The sequence below is a fragment of the Rhinatrema bivittatum genome, chromosome 4 (assembly GCF_901001135.1).
Source record: "Rhinatrema bivittatum chromosome 4, aRhiBiv1.1, whole genome shotgun sequence".
Lineage (NCBI taxonomy): Eukaryota > Metazoa > Chordata > Amphibia > Gymnophiona > Rhinatrematidae > Rhinatrema > Rhinatrema bivittatum.
Genome location: NC_042618.1, coordinates 327,936,098 through 327,960,907, shown reverse-complemented (window position 1 = coordinate 327,960,907; position 24,810 = coordinate 327,936,098). Strand labels below are relative to the sequence as shown.

At 44.8% G+C, this 24,810-nt stretch overlaps 1 protein-coding gene across 4 annotated transcripts in view; it reads right to left on the bottom strand.

Annotated features, from left to right (window-relative positions):
• MYH10 (myosin heavy chain 10) overlaps positions 1-24,810 on the bottom strand; it is a 461,218-nt gene that overhangs the window by 130,341 nt on the left and 306,067 nt on the right. For all 4 annotated transcript variants that reach the window (XM_029600341.1, XM_029600340.1, XM_029600342.1 and 1 more), the window contains 2 exons: positions 19,897-20,028; positions 6,696-6,902 (listed from right to left, as the gene is read on the bottom strand). In XM_029600341.1, the coding sequence (XP_029456201.1) occupies positions 6,696-6,902; positions 19,897-20,028 (339 nt within the window). The remainder of the gene's footprint in view (positions 1-6,695; positions 6,903-19,896; positions 20,029-24,810) is intronic.

Here is a 24,810-nt window from a genome sequence, read left to right as displayed (position 1 = left end):
GATTTGAACAGTTCAAGAGTGCTTTATGAATGACATTATGATATTTCTATTCTAATATAGTTGTCATGTACAGAACGTTTTTGACTTCAAAGCAGCTATTACGTAGCAATACTATGCTGATAAGAGAAAGTCTATGTGTTTGAGTGGGAATTCATCTGCACCGAAGGTAGACCCCTTTTAAGTTTTCTATATTTTATTTTCTTTCACTTGGCATCCTCAATTATCTTTCATCGGTTGATTTTTGTATTTCTTTATCATTATTCTTTACATTTTTTTTTATTTCTTTTATTTTTGATAAAATAATTATTTTTTAATTTTTTTCCCTTTTATTCTTCATTTTTTTGTTTTCACAATTTTTTTTGTTTTTTTATTTTTATTTATTTATTTATTTATTTTTTCTATTATGGTACATTTCTTTTATTTCATTGTTTTTGTTCAATTAGGCATAATCAATGCGATATTTTCTACATTGACCAAATCAAGTCCTGGTAAAATGAAGTAAGCATTACATATTATATTATTGATATTCATAATGAGTTTTATAACCAGTATTGACTCCATCGTTTACACCTTCATATTATCTATGACATAAAGTCACCATCTCTAATCTCTCTGTATAACAATGTTGTTTAGTTTTTGCATCAATTTTTATGTCTGCCATGCATGTATGTTGTCATTTACTGTATTGTATCCATAAGTACACACATACTCTTATACACATATATATGTAGTTTTGATTTTATGTCTCCTAAAACATGATCGTTTTATGACATATTTTAAATGAATGTATGTTTATTGTTAGTTTTATATACATGTAATTTTTTTATATGTATATGGTTTAATATTTATATGTATGTGTTTTAATTGTTTGTATGTCCATTTTTAGTTGCCCGAGGCAGCTCTGTGCAAGGGAGCGAAACTCGGCCAGAGTCAGGCATTTTAATAAAGGGCTTGTCATCATCCAATTCCTATTGTCGTCACTATTTTTGTCTTGATCCATCCAAGTGTGGTTCTATCTGCTTTGATATACTTGATACTGAAGGGATACAGAGAGTGCTCTTTCAGTTTTTGCTATGATTCCATCTGCTGGAAGGGGGACATAACCCACTGTCTGGACTTATTTGTGGTACTACAGGAACAAAAATTAGCAGGTAAGGAATAATTTTCTTATACATCACTATGGGAAATCAAGATAACAGTAAAAAAGTTAGAGAAATGAAGCAAATTAAGGTCAAGAAGTTTCTCAGGGATGAGCAAGATTATGAGAGAGAGTATATCCTTGGGTTAACGAAACATTGGTACCATTTAATACTCAAAAGTGGATTCTTTTTCAGTCCTCAGAAGAATCTTCAAATGAATCAGAAGTATAAGCAGTTTTTGTTTTTGTTTTTTCTTTTTTAAAGAGTGGTCTTATTTACAGACCTAGAAGAGAGTCCAGACTATGTCAGAGACCACCAGGAAGCCAGGATATTTCATGGCACAGATCGGCAACGTGTTCCCAAACATAGAATCAGTGGTGTTGATCTTGTCAGGCAACTGTTAACACCAGTGATATTAAGTGTTTTGAATAAAGGTTTAACTTTTGCTCCTATAGTACTTCATGATTCTTTTGAAAATCAAGCATCTATAAATAGGTTTATCAGGTCATTTACAGACATGTTCATAGTTCAAACGCTCAAATTAGATTCTTCCAGTACCTATTTATATAGTGATGTTTAAGAATCTAAATGTTAATGTTTAAGAATCTAGTGTTAACAGATTTACAATGTCTGGAGGCAAGTTGGATTAAGACTGAGCTGAAGAGAGAAAAGCCCTTTGAACACTGTTTGGAGATCCTAATTAAACTAGCAAAGAAGGAACAATGGTGGTGTTACAGCAATCACAATATACAGTGGAGATGCACGGTCAACTTTTAGATTCTGTACTATATTAAGTTAGATACAGACCCAACTTGTGATTTACAGTCAGTAATACAGGTAATTATTTTTTTTGGGGGGGGGGGAGGGGGGGAAGAAGAAACTTTGATTAATAAATTCTTAAAAGCTGCACAGCCAAGGATTCCATTATAATATGAAATCCTGAAAGTACACCAATTATTGCAAGTGGCCCCGTGTCATTGAATAGATCAGTTTTAGAGCCACTAGTGACTTTTGATGATTTTTTTTTTTTTTTAACAGCCAGTGGTGCCAGTCAATCATGTGTAAAACATCACACATGCTTAGAAAATTGGCAGAGATGCAACGGGTTACATCTAATATATTAGTAACTATGGATGCAGAATTATGGGAGTTAGCATTCGGAGTGAAGAAAATTTTAGCCACAGAGAATACTAATGAACTTCATCTAGCTTAATGTACTTAACAGGGACTTATTTCAGAAACAAATTTTATAAGCTATATGAAGTGGCGACGGTGTCTCCATTTGCCTATATATATATATATATATATATATATATATATATAGATAGATAGATAGATAGATAGAGAGAGTTCATTAGTATCCAGGCCAATAGGTCAGTTTTCAATTGGTGTAATTTATTTATTTATTTATTTATTTTTAGATTTTTATATACCGGTGTTCCTATATGAAATAAAGATCACATCGGTTTACATTGAAACAGAACATGAAAATTGCCAAAAGGCATTACATAGAACAAGGTTATGAAACTTGGAACAGTGTACATAAGTTCAAAATTTAACAATAACGTTGTAACATTGATGACCAAAAGATAAAGGAGAAAAAAAAAAAAAAAAAGACTTAAACAATTAAGTTGACAGGTCTTATTGAGCATAAACATTATAACGTATAAGTGAGAAAGTCTCAAGTGTCCTGCAGCAAGAGATTAGATACCGAAGTAGGTAGTGGTATGGAAAATGGGGGTTTGTGAAGAAGATATGTTCTTGCTGGTTGGAGGGGAAAAATGATGATCATGGTCCTGGAAAAGCTTGGCTAAAGAGCCAGGTTTTAAGTTTTTTTTTGAATGAAGAGTGGCAGAACTCAAGCCGAATGTCTGGTGGGAGCGCATTCCATTGAATGGGGCCTGCTGTAGATATGTGTAATGATGCAGACTTCCAACTTGGTGGGGTAGGTCTCTAGACTGTTAATGAAGGGCCTGCTGAGATCTCTGCTTCTTCCCCTATATTGGCTATAACATCAAGTCCTGATGGCATCTTCCTCCCATCTGCGGAGGTCCCTCTTCCATTGGTTCTCTCTGATATTACCAGATCCATTGGAAATATTGAGAAACCCCCAAATGTTTTCACAGATGTCTGGAGGATTGTTGCTAAACTGGACAAAAAGCTAACCCAGATTAGTATAATTTCTTTTGAAATTAGAACCAAAATGGAGACCTAAGAATTACATTTGAAAGGTCCTGAGAGGTCATTATCTGTGCTTAATTCTCAAGCAGCATCCTTACAAACGTCTGGGGCTTCTCATATAAAGAACAGTTTATATTTACACAATTAATTGGAATTGCCGGAAATTACTTGAGGCTGAAGAATTTGCATTTTCTTAATTTTTGTTATACAAGGTTGATGATATATGAACTGTTTAAAAAATATTTGACAGACCTTTTGGCTATACCTGAGGATAAGATGCCAGTTTTATCAAGAATTTATTATTCACTTAGAAAAGTTTTAAATGAAGAGGGAAGGGGGATGGATATTTTCTCAGAGTCTTGTGTTACTACTTTGCTTGAGGCTTCGCTGGCTGACATTCCTACTGGAGCCACATTATTGGTTTCTATCTGCATGGAACAGGATAGGAATCTAGCCTGATGTATTTCAAGAATGATTTTTCCTTTTTTGAGAAAAAATTACAGGTTTTTCTGGATGTGTCCAGAGTTACTCAATCTTGGAGGAAATTTTGTTAAAGCAAAACGTATTGGCCCTTGGGGTAACCTGTTTTCTTAAATTTCCTTGTAAGTGTTTAGTCACTTTTCAAAATAAGTTTGTATTTTTGGACCCATTACAATTAGAAAACTTTATTAGAGATGAGTGAAGAAACTAGATAAGGGAATCATTGCTACTTGAATGCATAAGAGGTAATTTGCTGGCTATGTAATAGTTTGGTTTTCCCAGATTCCTCTTATTTGACTAATATTGCTCTTGGAAATGTTTTCCCTCCCCCCATTTATCAATGTGGGCTTGATGATATTTAATTCTTTGAATATGGTGGTTTGTTAATTTTGTGAATCTGGTTCAACAATCTGGCGTTATTTCATTGTCTGTAAATGAAAAAAAAAAAAGAAAATTAAAAAAAATGATGAGTCATATGCCCCGTGTTACCTATGGAGATGGCAGTAAGGTCATCTGAAAAAACTGCTCATTAAACATGCACAAAATGCAATCTTTGCCAACACACTGCATGGACAGGAGGGATAAATCCAGTTTTGAGGGTATCTGAGCTATCAGACAATTTATAGGTCACATTTTGTGGTGTGTGTTAAAATACAATTGTTCTAAAATCTATGAAGAGTGTACCAAATGTCTGATAAGGACAAGATTAATAGAGCATAGGAGTTGTCTAAATATCAGAAAGACCCAAGGTCTGCTAGAACACTGCTTGACACAATTTGCACATAATTTTCAAGATATCAGATGGACTAATAGATCACATCCGACCTTCTCTGATAGGAGATGAGATAACCATTTAAAGAGAGTGGGTCTAAGTTAATTTATCTAGAGGCACCAATGAGAATCAGTTTTTTATATCATCAAGAGAAGAGATACGATTGGTTCCTGATGAAGAGACGGTAAGCTTAAAACTGGCAGTGTATTTGATTGTGCAGGACACACTGGAATGTGTTGTAGTCCCCAAGGCAGAAATACAAGTTTAAAAAAATAGGATCCATGTCAGACTGCAAGACCTCAATTATGGATATCAGAAGACATAAGCAATCTTTTCAACATCGGGGCATATATAACATATTTGTTGCACACATCACCACAGTTAAGTTGGTCTGATAGAACACTTCAGGATAAAGCAGTTTGAAGACCACTGTGGGATGGCTGTATTTGTATGTATGTATGTATATATATATATATATATATATATATATACACACATAGAGGGCCAGATTTTAAAAGCCCTGCGCGCGTAAATCCAGCCAGATTTAAGCGCGCAGGGCACTCGCGAGCCAGCGCGCCTATTTTGCATAGGCCGCCGGCGCGCGCACAGCCCCGGGACGCGTGTAAGTCCCGGGGCGTGGCGCCGGCCCGGGGGCATGGCCGAGGCCTCTCGACCAGCCCCTGGGTTGGGTGATGGCGCGCCAGCAGCCCGCTGGCGCGCGCAGATTTACACCTGCTTTTGGCAGGCGTAAATCTGCCAAAGGTAGGGGGGGGTTTAGATAGGGGCCGGGGGGGTGGGGAAGGTAGGGAAAGGGAGGGGAAGGTGAAGGGAGGCAGAAGGAAAGTTCCCTCCGAGGCTGCTCCAATTTCGGAGCGGCCTCAGAGGGAACAGGCAGCACGCGCCGGGCTCGGCGCGCACAGGTTGCACAAATGTGCACCCCCTTGCGCGCACCGACCCTGGATTTTATAAGATACGCACGGCTACGCACGTATATTATAAAATCCAGCGTACTTTTGTTCGCGCCTGGTGCACGAACAAAAGTACACGCGCGCGTAAATTTATAAAATCTACCCCAAAAGTTTTAATGTGATTGTCATTTTTTAAAATATTTTTTACAGTTTACTGATGATTATACTGAAGATGATTGATATTTCTTTTCACAATCATCCATGTATGAAGGTCTAATTTTTATAATTTAGACGATTTATGTTGTGGATCTTAATTTGTGTGTAAGTTCAAACATAGTTTTGCTGATTGCTTAGTAAAAACATCTTTTTCCAAATTCATATCTAACCTCTTACCAGTAATAAAATAAATTTAAAAAAATAAAAAGGCACTGCTTAAAGCGCAGAAGTAGTAAACAGATTTGGAACATCACTTTTTTTTTTTTTTAAACTTGACTAATTATTAAATTCAAAATAAATCTAATCAAGAGGACTGGGGAAGGGCGGAGGTGGACAGTGGTTGAGGAAATCCCATATACATTAAACAATCCAAAGAAACAAATATTCACTAACCCCGAACCTGCTACATGAAGTGACAACTAGGAAAGGACCAAATCTCGAATGATTGTGCATGAGATGGGAGGTGGAAGAACCCTGGTAAAAGACTTGGCCAAAGGAAAATCATTTGCTGGTCATATACTCAGAGGCTAAGGTGGCAAACTAGCTAATCTAGCACTGAAGGGCATGATAGAGGCCAAAAGAGGAAAGCAGAGAAAACAGTCTCAGATGAACACATTAAAAATGGTCAAGATCTGGAAATGTGTGAAACCAGAAAGTTGAGGAAACCTTAGTACTGAAGGAGATGCTAGATAAAAGTTTAAGCTGGATTTTTCAGGTCAGGCTTGACACCTACAATAAATGTTTCCAAGAAGGAATGTTTTTCTTATATTATCAAATTGCAGTTGAGGAACGGGTAGACAGTGTGACTTGTTCAGGATTTCAAGCCAGGGGAAGATTGACTCATATTTCAAAATTCTTAACACAAGCTCACTTAACACTAAACCACTTCATTTCTAAAGAATAAATGAAGTGTAGTTACAAAAGTTTTTGAGAGAAGAGTCTAAAATCTTAGCCAAATTTACAGAAAGTCAAGTTTGTTTTTTTTAATGCTAAATATACCTGAACGTGTGTCTGCATCTTTTTCTTTTCACTTTGAAGTGCTTGGTTCCTTTCTTCCTCTTCCTCCACCCGGGATTCCAGATCATGCAGGATTTCCTCCAATTCTTGCTTCTTGGCTGCAAGGCGCACTCTCATCTCCTCTGCTTCAGCAAATAGCTCTGTCTCTGCTTGCAACTGCTCGGCCAGAATGTTTTTCTCTTCTATTAGCTATTGTCACAAAATATATAGCCTCAATGCTTCAATAATGCATGCATCAAGGTTCTTTCCAGTACAGATGTCCATCTTTCAACTTGTTAAAAAAAATGTGAATTTAGTAGTGAGAGGAAAAATTGCATGTGGCCCTTCCTATAATACTTAAAAACAATTAACACCAAATTATGTTTATCCTGTGCTGAAAATGGGTCTAATTGAATTCTTCCCCATTCACTTTTCTCTCATCGAATACCAGGGTACCAACCAGTGGTACAGAATAAGTAATCTCGAAGCAGGCAGAAAGCGAAGTTGCTTACCTGTAACAGGTGTTATTCTAGGACAGCAGAATATTAGTACTCACATGTGGGTGACATCATCCGATGGAGCCCGGTATGCCACTATCCACACATCCATGCGAGATCTCTTCAGTCTCTTAAGTAGATCACGAAAAAATAAGACAAGCTAGGAGAATCCAACTCTGTGGGGTGGCAGGTAGGTTTCCTGAGGACTAACATCCTGCTGTCCTAGGAGAACACTTGTTACAGGTCAGCAACTTCACTTTCTCCTAGGACAAGCAGGATGGTGGTAGTCCTCACATGTGGGTGAATGCCTAGCTACAGGCTGGATCCAAGACCAATGGGACCAACAGACACCAACAGGCACAAAACAGAAGTGCTGTTGGTAACATTGGGAACAGCCTGAACCCAAAATAGGGCCATAGATAGGAAGAGTTGGATTGACAGCTGAAAAAGATTTCTGAGGACAGACTGGCCAAATCTGCTATCACAACGGCCACCCTGTCCAGACAATAGTGAGCTGCAAAGGTGTAGAGAGAACTTCACGTCGCAGCCTTACAGATCTCCCTCATGGAAACTGCACACAGGTGGGCTACAGTAGTGGCCATGGCCCATCAGTTGCAGCCCTGCCTGGTCACAGAAGGCGATGCATTTGGCTAGCCAGGTAGAAAGAGTCTGCTTGGTAACAGCTATACCCAGACTGTTGGGGTGATAAGAAATAAATAGTTGAGCAGATTACCTGGACTGGACAGCAGGCCAAAGACAGAAGGCCAAGGCCCTTTTACAATCCAGTGTGTGCCAGCACCCTTTCACCTGGGTTGGAATGAGGTCTAGGGAAAAAAGTGGATGGGACAATGGACAGGTTAAGTTGGAATTCTGTAGCCACCTTTGGCAGGAACTTAGGGTGGTGCATTCGTGGGACCATCTGGGCATGGAAAAACCTTGTGTAGGGCAGATGTTACCAAGGCATGCAGCTCACTGACCCTGCGTGCAGATGTGATCGCTATCAGGAATATGACCTTCGTCAAATCTTAAGAGTAGAGGAGTGCAGCGGTTCAAACAGCGGTTTCATCAATTGGGTCAGCACCACATTTAGGTCCCAGGACACTGCGGGGGCCTGCGTAGAGGCCACAATTGAAGCAAGTCACACATGAAATGCCCTACAAGGGGCTGCACCAAGATATGTGAGCCATCCATCACCTGGTGGTATGCACCAATGGCACTCAGATACACCCGAACAGAGTTGGTTTTAAGCTCGGTCTCCAAAAGGTGCAGCAGGTAAATCCAGGACTTCCCGGGTCACTCAGGAGAAGGGATCGAGGCCCTTCTGCTCACACCAGATTGTAAACCTCCACTACTTCAAAGCATAAGACTTCCTCTAGTGGACAGCTTTCTTAAGGCTACCAGGACCCGAGACATGTCTTCAGAAATTCACAGGCTGCAGGATCAACCTTTCAATATCCAGGCCCTCAGGGTCAGGGCCAGGAAGTTGGGGTGGCGTAATCTGCCCTGATCCTATGTAAGGTGGTCTGGGGTAGTCCCCAGACGGATTGGGTCTCGCTGGGAGAGATCCCGCAGTAGCAGGAACCAGACTTCTCTTAACCAATGGGGGGCAGCGAGGATCATGGTCCTCCTGTCCTGGCGTCCAGATATGGAAAGACCTGGATTCCCAGCTGGTGCACATTGGCACCCACCTTGGCCAAACACTTTGTGAAGTCCCAGGGTGTGGAGGCCAGGCCGAACGGAGCATGTGGTACTGAAAATGTTGACAGCCCATCACAAAGCAGAGATACATCCTATGACAGGGGAGGATCTTAATGAGGGTATATGCGTTCTTGAAGTTGAGAGAGCAAAGCCAGTCTCCTCTTTGTGAGAGAGGAATCAAGGTGCCCAAGGATACCATCTTGAACCTCTCTTTCTCTTGAGAAATCTGTTCAAGGCTCGCAGATCGAGGATGGACGGAAGCCTCCCATTTTCTTTGGAATTAGAAAATAATGGGAGTAAAACCCCCAGTCCCTGCTGCTCCTGAGGGACAGGTTTCCACTGCCCTGGCCTTTAAAGGAGCTGAGAACACCCTTCTGAGCACACTTCTGGATGCGAGATGGGACCTTGAGCACGAGGGTGAATCCGGCAGAACAGTTATGAGATTCAGCCTGTAGCTGTGACAGATGATGGACAAGACCCACTAATCCGGCCGGCCACCGGTCTGCAAAGAAACAGAGCCTGCCCCCGACTGGTGGGTCCTCCGGTACCGGAAGACGCGACTGGCTTATGCTCTCTCGCATCCAGCTAAAACCCCGTAGCGGGGCTAGCCTGGGGGTGCTGGCTGAGGCCTAGGGCCCTGCTGTTGCAGAGATCAGCTCCTGGCGCTGTCTGCTGTGGCTGAGCGCGAGGGGCAGGAGGGTAGTACTTCTTTGGTCTGTAGAAGGGTCTTCATGACCCTGGCCGGGAGGACCTCTTAGAAGACACCGGTGAAGCTGAAGACTGGCCGATAAATGCTGGAGGGTCTCATGGTGATCCTTCAGCCGTGTGACCACCTCCTTGACCTTGTCACCAAACAGGTTATCGCCGTTGCAAGGCAAGTCAGCTAGCTGGTAGACGCCGTGCCGAAATGCCGGCCGCTGCAACTCAACCGGCCATCTCAAATACATCATAGGTAGCAATTACCTCATACTTCCCACATTCCAGGCCCTGCTGGACAAGTGCTGTAAGGGTGTCCTGAGGCTGCTATGCTAGGCCATCTGCAACTTCCTGGACTTGTTTCCAGAGATCACATGTATATATGTATATGGGTCATATACAAAAGGTAGGAGGTGATACGAGCCAACAACATGGAGCCCTGAAACACTCTCCTACCCATAGCATCCCAAGCTCTGTTGTCCTTGCCAGGAGGAGCTGAGGCATGGGTTTTTGACCTCTCTGCTTTCTTTAGCGCCGATTCAACTACCACCGATTGGTGGGGGGAGTTGGCTCTTCTCAAACTCTACGATCTTCTGTACAAGGTACACCCCATTAGCCTTTCGGTTCACTGGGGCTACAGAGAGGGGGTGCTCCCAGACTGAAGAAGCAGCTCCCTGAAGATCTCGTGAACAGGCACCACTACAATCTCCTTCGGGGCATCCATGAAAGCAGAGTTGCTTACCTGTAACAGTGTTCTCACAGGACAGCAGGATTTTAGTCCTCACATATGGGTGACATCATCAGGATGGAGCCCAATCACAGAACATTTTTGTCAAAGTTTCTAGACCTTTGACTGGCACCTACTGGGCATGCCCAGCAAGGCACTAACCCTGCATCCAGCAGGGGTCCCCCTTCAGTCTCGTGTATAGCAAGAAGTACGTGCGAAAAATAAAACAAATCACAAGCGAACCCAACTCCGCAGGGTAGCGGGTGGGTTTTGTGAGGACTAACATCCCGCTGCCTGTGAGAACACCTGTTACAGATAAGCAACTCTGCTTTCTCACAGGACAAGCAGGATGGTAGTCCTCACATATGGGTGAGTAGCAAGCTGAGAATGCACAAGCAATGCACCAAATGCACCCAAAGACGTGCAACAGGCACAGCAACAGGGGTGGATTTGGGTAGGAGGGCATCCAGAAAACCCTGAACGGGTCGCTGGTAGGATGTTGGGTAGTTAAGCTGAGAATAAGTTTCGTAGGATAGATTGGCCAAAAACGGTATCTTGCCGGCCAGCCTTATCCAACCAATAATGGGCTGCGAAGGTATGGAGAGAGCTCCAGGTCGCAGCCTTACAGGTGTGCCACTGAGGTTGCCACGGCCCTAACAGAGTGTGCTTTCACACGGTCTTGTAGCGAAATGCCTACCTGCTGGTAGCAAAAGGAGATACAGTCCGCCAACCAGGAGAAAAGGTCTGTTTTCCCACTGGATTTCCCAATTTGATGTTATTGAAAGAAACAAATAATTGAGTGGACTTCCTGTGGGCTGATGTGCGCTCCAGATAAAAGGCTAGGGCACGTTTGCAGTCCAGGAAACATAGAGCCTTTTCTCCTGGGTTTGAATGGGGCCTTGGAAAGAAAGTAGGTAAGATGATGGATTGATTAAGATGAAATTCCAACACTACCTTTGGTAAAAAGGTAGTGTGTATATGGAGGACCACTCTGTCATGTAAAGTTTTTTTGTAAGGTGGGTAAGTGACTAATGCCTGTAACTCACTAACTGCGAGCGGATGTTATAGCGAGAAGAAAAATTACTTTCCAGGTGAGATAGCGGAGATCGCAGGAGTGGAGAGGCTCAAACGAAGGTTTTATGAGCCGCCCTAAAACCACGCTAAGGTTCCAAGCTGGGGCTGGAGGGCGCAATGGAAGTTTCAGGTGGAGAAACCTCTCATGAAGTGTGTGACTAAGGGATGTGTCGAAATAGAGACATCTCCTATTCCATTGTGGAAAGCGGCTACCGCACTGACATGCACTCATATAGAGGAAGTTTTCAGGCCTGATTCTGTCAGATGCCAGAGATAGTCCAGAAACTTTGCAGTGGAACAAGTGAAGGGGTCTATGGACATGGACGTGCACCATAGTGTAAACCTTTTCCACTTAGAACGATAAGAGCGACTCGTGGAAGACTTTCGTGAAGCTACCAGGATTCGGGATACTGGGTCCGAAAGGTTAAGGGGTTGGAGTATTAACCTTTCAACATCCAAGCCATCAGGGATAGGGCCTGGAGGTTGGTGTGGCATAGGCACCTGTCGTTCTGAGTTATCAGAAGCGGATTCTCCCCTAGAGGGATGCACTGACGAACTGATAGCTCCCGGAGGATTGGGAACCAGACTTGGCGTGGCCAGTAAGGGGCTATAAAAATCATTAAGCCCATGTCCCTTCGTAACTTCACGAGAGTCTTTGATATGAGTGGAAGTGGAGGGTACGCGCAGAGGAGACTGTGGACTACGAGAGGGCAAAAGCGTCCCTCGGCTGTGAGTGGCGGCTGCGAGTGAGGGAGCAGAAGTTCTCTACTTTGCAGTTGTGGATGGATGCAAAGAGGACTATTTGTGGATACCCCAACGTTGGAAGATGGTGTCCGCTACCGTAAGGTTGAGAGACCATTCGTACGGATGAATCGACTCAACTTGTCTGCTAGATCATTGTCCACGCCCAAGTAGGTCGCGCGGAGGTACATCGAGTGGGAAAGAGCCCCCTCCCCCCCCCATATCTGTGCAGCTTCCTAACACAGAAGGTAGGAGCCCGTTCTCCCTTGCTTGTTGATGTACCACATCGCCACCTGATTGTTGGTCTGAATCAGAATGGCCTTGTTTGAGAGGCAATCCTGAAAGACTGAGGGCATATCTGATTGCCCGAAGCTCCAGGAAATTTATCTGATGTTTGGCTTCCTCTGGAGACCAGGTTCCCTGAGTCTGGAGGCCGTCGACATGAGCACCCCAACCTAGTTTGGAGGCATCCGTTGTCAGGATAATTTGAGGCTCTGGAATTTGAAAGGGAAGGCCTTGAAGAAGATTGGAGAGCCACATCCACCAGGCCAGAGACATGCGGAGCTGCTTGGTAACATGGACAATGCAGGACATTGAATGATAAGCCCGAACCCACTGGGACTTCAGTCCATTGCATGACTCATGGCAAGGCGTGCTATTGGAGTAACATGTACAGAGGATGCCATGTGTCCCAGCAAAATGAGGAAATGACAAGCTATCTTGTAATCTCGATCCTGGAGGCATTGCACTAGGGACATGAGAGTACGAGCTCGATCCTGAGGGAGGACTGCTTTCGCCTGCACGGTATCCAGGTCGGCTACTATGAAGGATAGGGTTTTGAGATGGAACTAGGCTGGACTTGGGATAGTTGATCAGAACCCGAGAGCAATGTATGGAGAGTTAGACGTAAGGAGGCTAGTGCGTCCTTTTGAGTTGGAGTCCTTATCAGCCAATCGTCGATGGTAAGGGTAGGACATGGACCCCCTGACACCTCAGGTAGGCCGCGACCACTACAAGGCACTTGGTAAAGATTCGAAGTGTGGATGCTAAGCCGAAGGGCAGTACCCGGTACTGGAAGTGCCCGGGCAGACTAGGAATCGAAAGAATTTGCGGTGAGATGGAGTGATCGAGGTGTGTGTGTAGGCGTCCTGAAGATCCAGAGAGCAAAGCCAATCTCTTCTTTGCAGAAGAGGAAGTAGAGTGCCCAAGGTTACCATCCTGAACTTTTCCTTCTGTAGATACTTGTTTAAGGCACAGAGGTCCAGGAGTTGGACGAATGCTCCTGACTTTTTTGGAATGAGGAAATACAGAGAATAAAATCCCTGACCCTGCTGGGAGAGGTGCACCGGTTCTATTGCTCGGGATATCAGGAGGGTTGAAACCTCCTCCTCCAGAATAGAGGAGTGGTCGGATGATCTCCACGTCAGCCGAGGTGAGGAGTCTACTGGTACAGACAGGAAGTTGAGGTGGTAACCTTGAGTCAGTACAGCAAGTACCCAGTGATCTGAAGTGATCGTGTGCCACAGGTTGGTTGAAGTGGGCACAACCGACCGCCGACAGGTATGGACGGCAGAGGAGGTTGGCTTATACTCTCCAGCGAGAAGTCAAAATCCAGCAGCTGGGCCCGGTGGAGGAGCTAACAGTTTTCTGAGGCCTGGATTGTCTGGCCTGACCTTTTTGGTAAGGTCTGGAGGGGTGACCTCGAGTAGCAGGAGGATAATATCTCTGTGGCTTGAAGGACAGCCGCTTAGAGTCTCTTCGGAATGTCCTTTTAGAAGTGGATGGAAAATCAGAAGGCACCGATGAAAGCTGGCGTAGCGTCTCGTGGTGGTCTTTGAGCTGTGCTACAGTCTTCTGGATTTTGTCCCCGAAGAGATTATCTCCAGCGCCGGGAGGTCAGCCAACCGGTCCTGTACCACTTATCTTAAGTCAGAGGATTTCAGCCAGGCCCATCTTCGTGCACTAATCCCCGCTGCAGACACCCTAGAAGCAGTGCCGAAAATGTCATAGGCAGCGCAGACCCCATGCTTGCCAGCATCTAGACCCTTCTGAGCCAGGGTATTGAGTTGATCGTGAAGCTGGTCAGGTAAAGACTCAGAAAATTCCTGGATCTTTTTAAATAGGTCTCTGTTATACTGAGTCATGTATAACTGGGAGGAGGCAATGCGAGAAATAAGCATTTAGCCACGCACGATGGCCAAATGCATCCAGGGACCTCTGTTCTTTCCCTGGAGGTATGGAAGAATGAGGCTTAGAACGTCGTGCCTTTTTCTGGGCTGATTCTACAATCACAGAATGGTGATCCAGCTGTGATTTTTGGAGAAACAGGGCAGTCTATACCAGGTAGGTGGCATCTGTTTTCGATTCACTGGTGGTACAGATCCTGGATGCTCCCAATTCCTCTTCAAGGTCCAGGAGGACTTCATAAATGGATATGGACATGATTTCCTTGGGTGCATCTACGAATTGGAGCACTTCCAGGATCTGTGTCTGGAGTTGGAATGGTATAGCTTCAGATATTTCCTTTATAAAATTAATAAAAGACAGGTCCTCGGGAGGAGAACGTCTTCTCTCCTCAGGGGGGAGATGGCTCTGAAGGTAGATTATCAGAATCCTGGGAAGAATCATCGGTCCAAGGATCGTAAGGCTGATCACATGCTCCCATAGGATCTCCAGAGGGAAGAAGTAATGGTGCTATCCTGAAGGATCAGGTCTAGGCACTGACAGCACAGACAGTGGCACCAACGGCATAGATGGAGGCACCGATTGAGGACAATGCGGTTATTGAGGGTATCGATGACATCAATGGGCGAGTCAGTGGCAAGATCCCAGACGATCCAGGCATAGGTTCCGGCCTTGGTGCTTCCTCATCGTCCGATGACAAAGGAATCGGGGTGGAAGCGTTGGACATATCGGTATCATCGGTTCCACCTGTGGAAGGGCACCGATCAACGCATCCAGCCTGCCGAGTAGCGGTGCGAGCACCGTGGGAATTGGGTCGGCGACTGGAACTGGCATCGGTGCCGGCGGTCAACGGAGGCTGGAAACCCTGCAGTGCCTTTCCGATGGTATCTTGGATCATCCGATCCAATTCCTCACGGAAGCCTGTAGCATGGAACCCCAGCTCTGGAGTAGGAGGCAGCACTGGCATAGCCAGAGGGTCCACCGGTTTGACAGTGGCAGTCGCAGATCCCTGCACCAATGAAGGTGGGGGAAACACCTTGGTGACCCAGTTGCAGAGGAAGACGGGGCCTTCTCTGGACCAGGATTTCTTTGTCGGTGGCTCTGTTGATCCAATGCAGAGGGCTTGCCTGGATCAGCGGGACTGAGCCTTCTGATGGTGTCAAACACTTTTCACGATGTTCTCCTCGGTCCTTCTCTGGAGCCGAAAAAGAAAAAAGTCTATGCCTTCGGAGTAGTTGTGCCTGGTGGACAGCATTGGCTCAGACAATGTCGAAGCGGTTCGGTGGATCTGTGGTTTTGCCTGAAAAAGAAACTCCATCTTCTCTGAGCGGGCCTTACGACCCTTCGGTGTCATTTGGCACATTTGATGCAAGTTGAGACATCGTGGTCCGACCCCAAAACACCACACAGACCCTATGCGGGTCTGTGATTGACAATGTCCAAGGACAATTGGGGCACCGATGAAAAACGATGCCATGGCTTCGACAAAACTTTAGCTGCGGTGCAGTTGATGGCTGATAGGCCCCCCGAAGGGAAAAAATAGACAGGAATAGACCGCAAATGAGAGCAAAGCCTTACCTGCGACTGCGGACTACGGAATAGATAGGGGGACCCCCATGGGGTACAATATTTTGAAATTTTAGAAATAAGTTCCGTGAGGAAAATTCCTTCAGGAATCTCTAGAGAGCACCTTAACCCGCATGGCTACTGCTGCGCGGAAAAGAGACTGAAGGGGGACCCTTATTGGATGCAGGGTTAGTGCCATGCTGGGCATGCCCAATAGGTGCCAGTCAAAGTTCTAGAAACTTTGACAAAAGTGTTCCGTGATTGGGCTCCATCCTGATGATGTCACCTATATGTGAGGACTACCAACCTGCTTGCCCATGGGGGCACCTTCCTCCATCTTAAGTGAAAGGGAATGGCTTCAAACCATTGCCCAGACGAACCCCGCGAAGGTAATATCTAAGGTGGAGAATGGCAGCGCTCCTCCAGGTGGGAAGAATCTGATGGAAGATCATCAGATTTATCAGAAGTATTCTTCCCTCAGGGGTCCATATGGGCCCTCGAACTCATCCGGCTGCCCAGAGAGAGGGGGCCGAGTAGCACTGGGCACATCTCTAGGCAGGGGTTCTGAGGGACTCGAAGGCCCAAGCCCTGGTCCTGACAGTGCCGGACGGGTGTGACAAGGGGATTACATAGAGTGGAGGGCATCAGACTTTTTTCCTCTGAGGAATTCCTATGAGGACAAGCTTGGACGCCTTGCGTTCGGTGCCCAACGGCTCACCAAGGAATTGTGGGGCGCCGGTAGTAACCTGGGTCGGTGAGACATAGAGGATGACATCAAGCTGGTTCAACAACGGCTCCAGCCCTGCGGCATCGGCACAGGCACCAGCCCTCAATGACATTGGTGACGATGCCGGCCCAGGTTGCTGGAGCACCCGGTTCCCTGTCATGCAAAGCACCCAACATTCCAACTCTGCCTCAAAGCCTCCGATGAAAGGGCAGGCTGAGAGGGAGGGAAGAGTCTAACTCCTCCTCAGAGACCTGAGGAGGATCGACGTCCGGCACTGGAACTGGTGTGGATGGCCTCGGGCCACTGGCATCTAGGGAGGATGGTGCCTCCTCTCACCGTGGCTGCTTCCGGGGCAAGACGACAAGTGCCGTAGCCAGCCCAAGCCCAGCCCCACATGCTTCCGAGACCTCCCACAGTGCTCCGCCTAGTCCTTCCCTGGTGCTGAGGATGAGGAAGACAATCCTGAAGTCTACACTTGTAGGAGACTGAGACTGGGTGATCCCTGGAGCCTGTTTCCCCAATAAGCCCTTGGGGGAGGAGTGGTCATCGAGGGACTGAGGACGAATGTTTCCCCTCGGTCCTTAGGCAAGGATGACATCGATGCCGAAGTGAAGGGTTTGGATTTTTCCCCCAAAGCAAAAAACTTCTACATCTTGAAACTTGGCCCAACGGTCTTTTCGGGTCATTTGAGCACGAAATTCGCAGCCCCGAACATCATGCGATGCCCTAGGAGGAGGATGCACACTTCATGTGGATCTGTCAGAGACATAGTCCAAGGGCACTGATGGAAGCCTGAGGCCACCATGAGGCTCACCAGGGACCGCAAAAGTAAGACTGGTGGGTACGGGAGCAGCGTGAAAAAATACTCACTGACCAAGAAAGAAGTGGGAACCAGAGGAGACAACCAGCACAGGAAGAAAAAAAGCAAAAAAATCACTTAAGAAATTTCCAGAGAGAAAAAGAGCATGAGTTCTACCTCCGCGAGACAACAGCTCTGCAGAAAAGAAAGGACTGAAGAGACACTCCTCCCCCCCCCCCCCCCCCGTGAACACGTGGATAGTGGCATGTGGGGCATGCTCAGTGTGCCAAGTTTCTAGAAACGTTGACATAAGTTAATCCATTCCAGGCTCCATCAGATGATGTCACCCACATGTGAGGACTACCATCCTGCTTGTCCTAGGAGAAAGCACTTCTCTGTCTCCATAGGTGGCCTACTGGTAGACCCCTCTCACCAACAGCTGTGGAAGGAGGCAGGAGAGAAGCGCTTCCTGCCTGTTTCCTCAGCCACACTATGTACTGCTAGACCAGAGCTATTTAGTGTTCTGTTCTACCTCAGTCCTAACAGCTAAAAGGGGAGTAAAAAAAATATAAATGACAGGCAAGCAGAGCCAGAATCAGGCAAAAGTCTGGCTTGGCTCCAAGAACCAAGCATGTGTACATTTAAATTAATTAGTACAGGGAAAAGAAAACTGGGAATGTGTGTGAAAAATGAAATTCTTTTCAACCTCTCTAGTTGATTTACCTGTCTCTGCTTTTTGTACTATTTTTGGTTCTCTCTATCAGAGTTGTATCATTCTTCTGCTTTCTCATTTTCCTGTCTTCCTTATTTCTTCAGATTCATTTTTATCTCCTCTTTCTTCCACTTGTGGCTGCTCCTCCCATTGCCTCCCTTTCTTCTCCCCAACAACTCCAACTGCTTTCTCAACTCTACCACTCCTTTACACTGCAGCCTCTTATTTACTTATCTTTTCTCCCTCCTCATACTCCCTTCTCCATTAAGTCTTCCCTTCCCTCTCCTCCTGCCACACCAGTCTCTAAGCTCCTGAAATCAGTGGATGCGGAAGGATATGCTGTTGAATACAGCCACTCCTCTTCATTTCTGTGGCCCAGCAAGATGGACTCAGCTAGCCACAATAGCCACTCTTCCTGCTGGCAGAATGGGATATAGGAGGCTGTAACTGCCAGTTCTGCTTCTCTTAATACTAGTAGTCCAGCACAAAATGGTCAAAAAAGCTGTAAGCTGCTGCTATACCTAGGTAACTGGCAGGGCCCAGGCCCAAAGCTCCAAATTCAATTAGATAGGGGATGAATAACCCTCCTTCAGTTCTCTTGGCTTGTCTAGAAGGCCAGCAGGTCAAGCCAGAATCAGGTACAAGGCTCAAACCTGACAAAAGCTCAAAACTCTTCAGCACCAACGTTAAGTAACAATAGTGGCCCATACTCACCTAAAAATACAATTTTTTATTTTTGCTTTATTGAGGTTTTCATAACATACAAATTAAATGAAACAAATTTACAGTTAAAACTACAATAAAAATATTGATATTTATATTATATTTTAAATCATATCTATAATTTTTACTTAATTCCCCAACTACTAATCCCAACTACTTTTCTCTATATTTATAATAAAGAGTTGGTTTTAAACAAGTAATGAGTACATTTTTGCTATTCAAATTATTCTCCTTTAAATATATTCAAGTAATATATAGTGCCATATCCTTCCACAATTGGAAATATCTTTTTTAGTTTTTTTGTCAAGGATTTTGAATATCTTTACTTCTTGGAATCTCATAAAATGCTGTTTGGTGCATTAATCTGCTCCATGTTTCATTTAATGGAGCTTCTTCTTCCTTCTATGACAATAATATATATTTTTTAGCTAATAAAGCGATACACAAACATTTTCTTTCTCCGCTGGACAATGTACTCTTCTTTTCATATAAATATAATAATTTATCTGACCATTCTATGCTAGTATTTAAAATTTTCTAATAAACATTGTTCTTTATACCAGTAAATTTGTAATTTAGGCCATCCCATTAACATATGATAAAAAGTACCACTTTGTATTTTACATTCTAAACAAATTATTATTCCACAATTTCATTTGAATACCCATTGCTCTAGTAATATAGTTTCTATGAATAATTTTAAATTGAATTTCTCTTAGATTAGCTATCATGAAATACCTATAGATTAAAGAAAATGCAAAAACTAACTTTTTTCAGTTACTAATATTCCTAAATCCCTTCCCCACAAAACAGCTAATGATTAATTTTTAAAAAACTGCTGGCAATCACTTCTGTATTCTTAGAACTCCAAGAAACACCAAAATGTTGGCCAATCTGTTAATATTTACACCCGTGTTTAGAAGAAAAAAAAAAAAGCTACTGGCTAGAAAAGGCCTGTCCAGCTTATATGAAAACTTGGTTTTATCCATAGCTGAAAAATAAACAAAATTTTATTTATTCAAATATATTACAACTCAAAGGTCTCTGATGAAGCACCAACCTGCTGATGTTTTCTTTCCATTTCCACAAGCTCCCCCTCCACCTTGGTCTGTTTTTCCTTAACTTTCAGCAGCTCTTCATCCTTGGCCTGTAGTTCTTCCTCTTGCCGTGTCACTTGTAGCAAAGGCTTTACCTATTAGGAGAGAATTAGAACATTTAATGTGTGCGTGCATAATCAAGAACCCTGTGTTATTGGGAGGTTGATGGTGTACCTATTTATATTAAGAGTGAGAAAGAAAAATTGACTACATTAAAACATCTCTATGGGAGTATACCACTATTTAGCATACATTTAACCATCCAATCCCATTTTTGGGATTTTTTTACATCAGGTGTTTCATGACACCCCAAGTTCCTGCAGTGGCCTTATCAGTAAGTAGTTCTAGTACCAAAAGCTATCTTATTTATTGAATTTGATAAACCATTCATAGAAGGAACAACTAAGATGGTAACAATTAATTTACATCCATAATAAAACAAATTAGAGGGGATCAAATGAGGAAGTGAGTAGAATCAGATTTCTGCTGCTCTGAGGTTCACTCCAACTTTTATCTCATTTGGCAATAGCAGCTATCCTTACAGTTACCAAGAAAAATTGGCAATGCACTGGGGGATCGTGGCTAGCTGACTGCTATCTTTCAAGTTAAAGGAGAACTATTAAATTAAAAAAAAAAGAAAAGAAAAGTGCTGTCTACCAAATTCAGTTTCACAACCCTTTCCCGGAGCCACGCCTAGCCAGTCATGTTTTCAGGATATCTGTAATGAATATGTATGAGACAGGTTTGCATACACTATTAGCCTGATTGAGATTTGTGAACTCTGCTTTGTGAAGGTTGCAGATCTCCCATGTACTATATATTATGTAGAACAAGATTTCTGGGCTGAGAGAAAACGCAGTTGCTTACCTGTAACAGGTGTTCTCCTAGGATATTAGTCCTCACAGATGAGTGACATTATCAGATGGAGCCCGGCAAGGAAAACTTTCGTCAAAGTTTCTAGAAGCTTTGATCGGCATACTGAGCATGCCCAGCATGCCACTATCTGCGCATCCACACAATGTCCCCCTTCAGTCTCGTAACAGAGAAAAACTACGAATGAAAAAATAAAACAAAATGCAGGACAACCCAACTCTGCGGGGCGGCAGATGAGTTTCCTGAGGACTAACATCCTGCTTGTCCTAGAACACTTGTTGTAAGTAAGCAACTGCGCTTTCTCCTAGGACAAGCAGGATGGTAGTCCTCAGTTGGGTGAATACCAAGCTACAGGCTGCTCCTGAGCATAACCATGCGCAACAGGCACCAAACCGCACAATAGTAACTGTGGTGCTGTTGGTAACACGGGAAGACAGCCTGAACCAAAGAATGGGCCCTACTGTTAGCAGAGGGTAGTGCCTTTATTGCGGGGTACTCGGCCCCCAACTCCCTCAGCCATGGACATAGCAATAAGGGTGAAAGGCACAATCACCCAGCTGACAGACTGAAATTCTCCTCACAGAGGAGGGTTCTGCAGGCAAGAATGACTGATAACGATCCTTAAGAAGGACCCTCATCAAGTCAAGTAGATTCCAAAATGACTCCTGAACAGGGGGGAAACCTGTAAGGTCACCAGGGAGCAAAATTGGACAGGCTCCCTCATGGATAGACCTGCTGCATCTCAGAGCTATTCTCAATTATTCTCAGAGCTGGTGCCAGTCAGAGCAGTGCCATACCTTGTCTGGGAACAGAAAACAAGGGACATCCCCTCAAAGGGGTGCATAGTCAGGCGTCGAGGGAACCCAAAAGGATTGCCCTGGAACCCAGTTGAGTCTTCCCTTCCAGAGGGGAGAGGGAAGCAGCAGGATTGGGGCCTAGCAACCCCCCCCCCCCCAAAGGAGAGTTGAGGCACAACGACTGATCGCTGAGATGCCAATGCGACCAACCCACCACAGACAGCCCCCACTGACAGTTCATTGATATCAAAAGGAACCAATGTCCGCTAGTGCCAACAGCAATTTCCCTTGGCTCACCGATGCGTCCAGTGGTGTCGATGCTGTTAGCTCGATGGCCTCACAAGCATTACGGCTGACAGCCTCACTAGCACACATTAATATTGATGGTGTGTGCATCTTGGCAGGACCCCCAACCCTGGGATCGTTAGCTGAAGGGGCAGTTCTGTGCTTCCCAGTGCCTCTGCATACAGATGCACCAGTGCATCAGAGGGCCTCGAGAATATGGCAGCCCCTGTGCTTAATCCAGAAAAGGCTAAGAACCACTGCCCCCCTGAGGGCTGCAGGATCATGCAGGAGCTTCAAAGAGTCCCACAGTGGCAACAAGAGCGCTCAATGGCGAATCCAGTGCCTGGTTGGTGGGGCTAGACAGTCGAGGCGGTAATGAGAGGCATCAGTGGTCCGAAGGCCTCTCTGGTGGCCCCACACCTTGATGGCCTTGAGAGAGTCAATATTTACTGAGGCAGCACCACATTGTGATGGCATTGAGGTCATGCTGGTACAGAGGTTGCTCACCTTGACGAAGTGGGGTCGACAGCATCGAGGGTTTGCCACCACTTCGACCGCCCCAGTCCCTAGGGTGGCCATGCATACATCTTGATGGATCAAGGGCCCCAGGGGCATCAAGAGCACCGCCAGCACAGACAGCACAGCGGCAACAATGATAACGCAGCCACCACAGCACTGAGTGCAGCGAGGGTACAACAACAAGAGCCGCGAGGGCACCGCAGTATCAAGTGCACGGAGGGTACTACCGTGGCAAGTGCCCGAGGGCACTTGCTGAGGGGTAGAGTGCCCCGAAGGCACCGTGACCTTGAGTGCCTCAAAGGCACAGAGGCATTGAATGCACCAAGGGCACAGAGGCATTGAATGCACCGAGCGTGGCAAGTGCCCGATGGCACCCTACTGAGGAGTCAAGTGCCATGAAGGCATTGTGACCTAGACTGCAAAGGCACTGTGATATTGAGTGCACAGAGGGCACAAAGTGCACTGTGCCAAGGGAACGAGGGCACAGAGGCATCAAGTGCACTGAAGCCACTGTGGCAAGTGCACCAAGGGCACTATGCCGAGGTATCGCGTGCACAGAAGGCACCATGCCATCAAGTGCATCAAAGGCACGTCATTGAGTGCGCCACATCACATCGTGAGCATGCTCAGTAGGGCATGCTGAAAGCTCTAGAATCTTTGAGATTAAAATTCCGTGCCAGGTTCTATCTGATGTCACCCATGTGTGAGGACTACTATTCTGCTTGTCCTAGGAGAAAGAGCAACACTGGTTGAAGGGGTAACCGCGGTGATGGATAATGCATTGAATACAAAATTTGAGGTTTACAAGAAGTTGGTCCACGAGCATGGACTGTTGCGAAACATGCAACAAGCATGAAACAAAGGATCTTGACACGGAGGATGAATTTCATGTGGTATGGACAATATTTGTGGCCCCCTCCCCCCAAATCTGCGATGAAAACATTGCGATGAAAGTTGGAGGACTTTGAAAATTTCTGCAGCAAATGGGACTAGTTTCTGGACTGATCTGTGGTATTACAGGAAGACAAATTAGCAGGGAAGAGCCAATTTTCCTACTTAGATCAGTCTAGACAAGTGGGATGTTCCCATGCATCCCTAACACTGGACAGGAACCCAAAAGACCTGCTCTTAACGCACTTTCACAGGAGGTTGCATCCTCCTGCGCCCGACCATCCAACCGGTAACGTTTGGTGAAAGTATGAAGTGAGGACCACACTGTGGCCCTACATATCTTTTGGAAGTCACCAACTGACACCCTGCGCAAGAAGCTGCCTGCGTTCTAGTCGAATGTGCCTTGAGGCCCATTGGACTTTCATGACTCTTACAAATATAGGCCGACCAAATGGTCTCCGTCAGCCATCTAGATATCGTAGCCTTAGAAGCTCTCTTGTTTTTTTTTGCTCCAAACACAAAGATGATCCGACCACCAAAAACCATTAGTGACCTTCAAATAATGCAACAGAGTGACACACATCCACACATCTCTATCCTGCGGAGACTCTAGACCACTCCGGAAATGCCGGAAGCTCAACTGTCTGATTCATATGGAAAGAAGACAAAACTTTCAGCAAAAAGGAGCGAACTGTATGCAACGTCACCCTGTCATCCACAATACGTAAAAAAGGATCCCGAAAAGACAGCACCTTGAAGCTTGGTAATCCCACCTGACTGAACAGATGACAACCAGAAAAACTGTCTTTAATGTCAAGTCCTTCAAAGAAACTTGTCTTAAAGGCTCAAAAGGCACTCCACAGAGAACCCGCAAAATTAAGCTATATCTAGACCTGAAATTCCATCCCATTAAACTTCTAAAAGAACAAATTCAAATATTCAAGGAAGGAAGGATGCTCAAAACTGAACCCCATATTTATTCCAAATGTGGGCTGAAAACTGCCCTATTACAGTAAAGGAATGGCATCTTTTCTTTCACTTACTTCCCTCTGTGAGGGAAGTAAGTGAAAGAAACTGTGAGCCCTCTGGGGACAGAGATAACTACAGTACCTAAATGTAATCCGCTTTGAAGTGCTGAAAAGCAGAATAAAAATAAAATAAATGTGTCTGTTTAGCTCCTGCTTTGCACTGTGCACCCATTCCCAGTTGGTTACTGATGTACCCAATTCTTTAGCCCCCATTTTTTCTCATTTTGAAACTCAAAAATCAATCTCATGTAGTACTGGAAAAGCTTCCACCAAATCCAGATAAACTATATCATATGTAGAGGCATGAAACAGTTAGAAAATGTGGGTACCAGCCCAGAATTGCTAGCAGCTAGAACATTTTCCTCCATATTTTTATTTTACTTTGTTTTTTTCTCCATTTTTACTTTTAGTGGTTCCTATTGCCCCTTAAGTTTGTTAATTTAAAAAAAATTAGTGATGGTTTGTACTTATTTTGCTTCCTCCC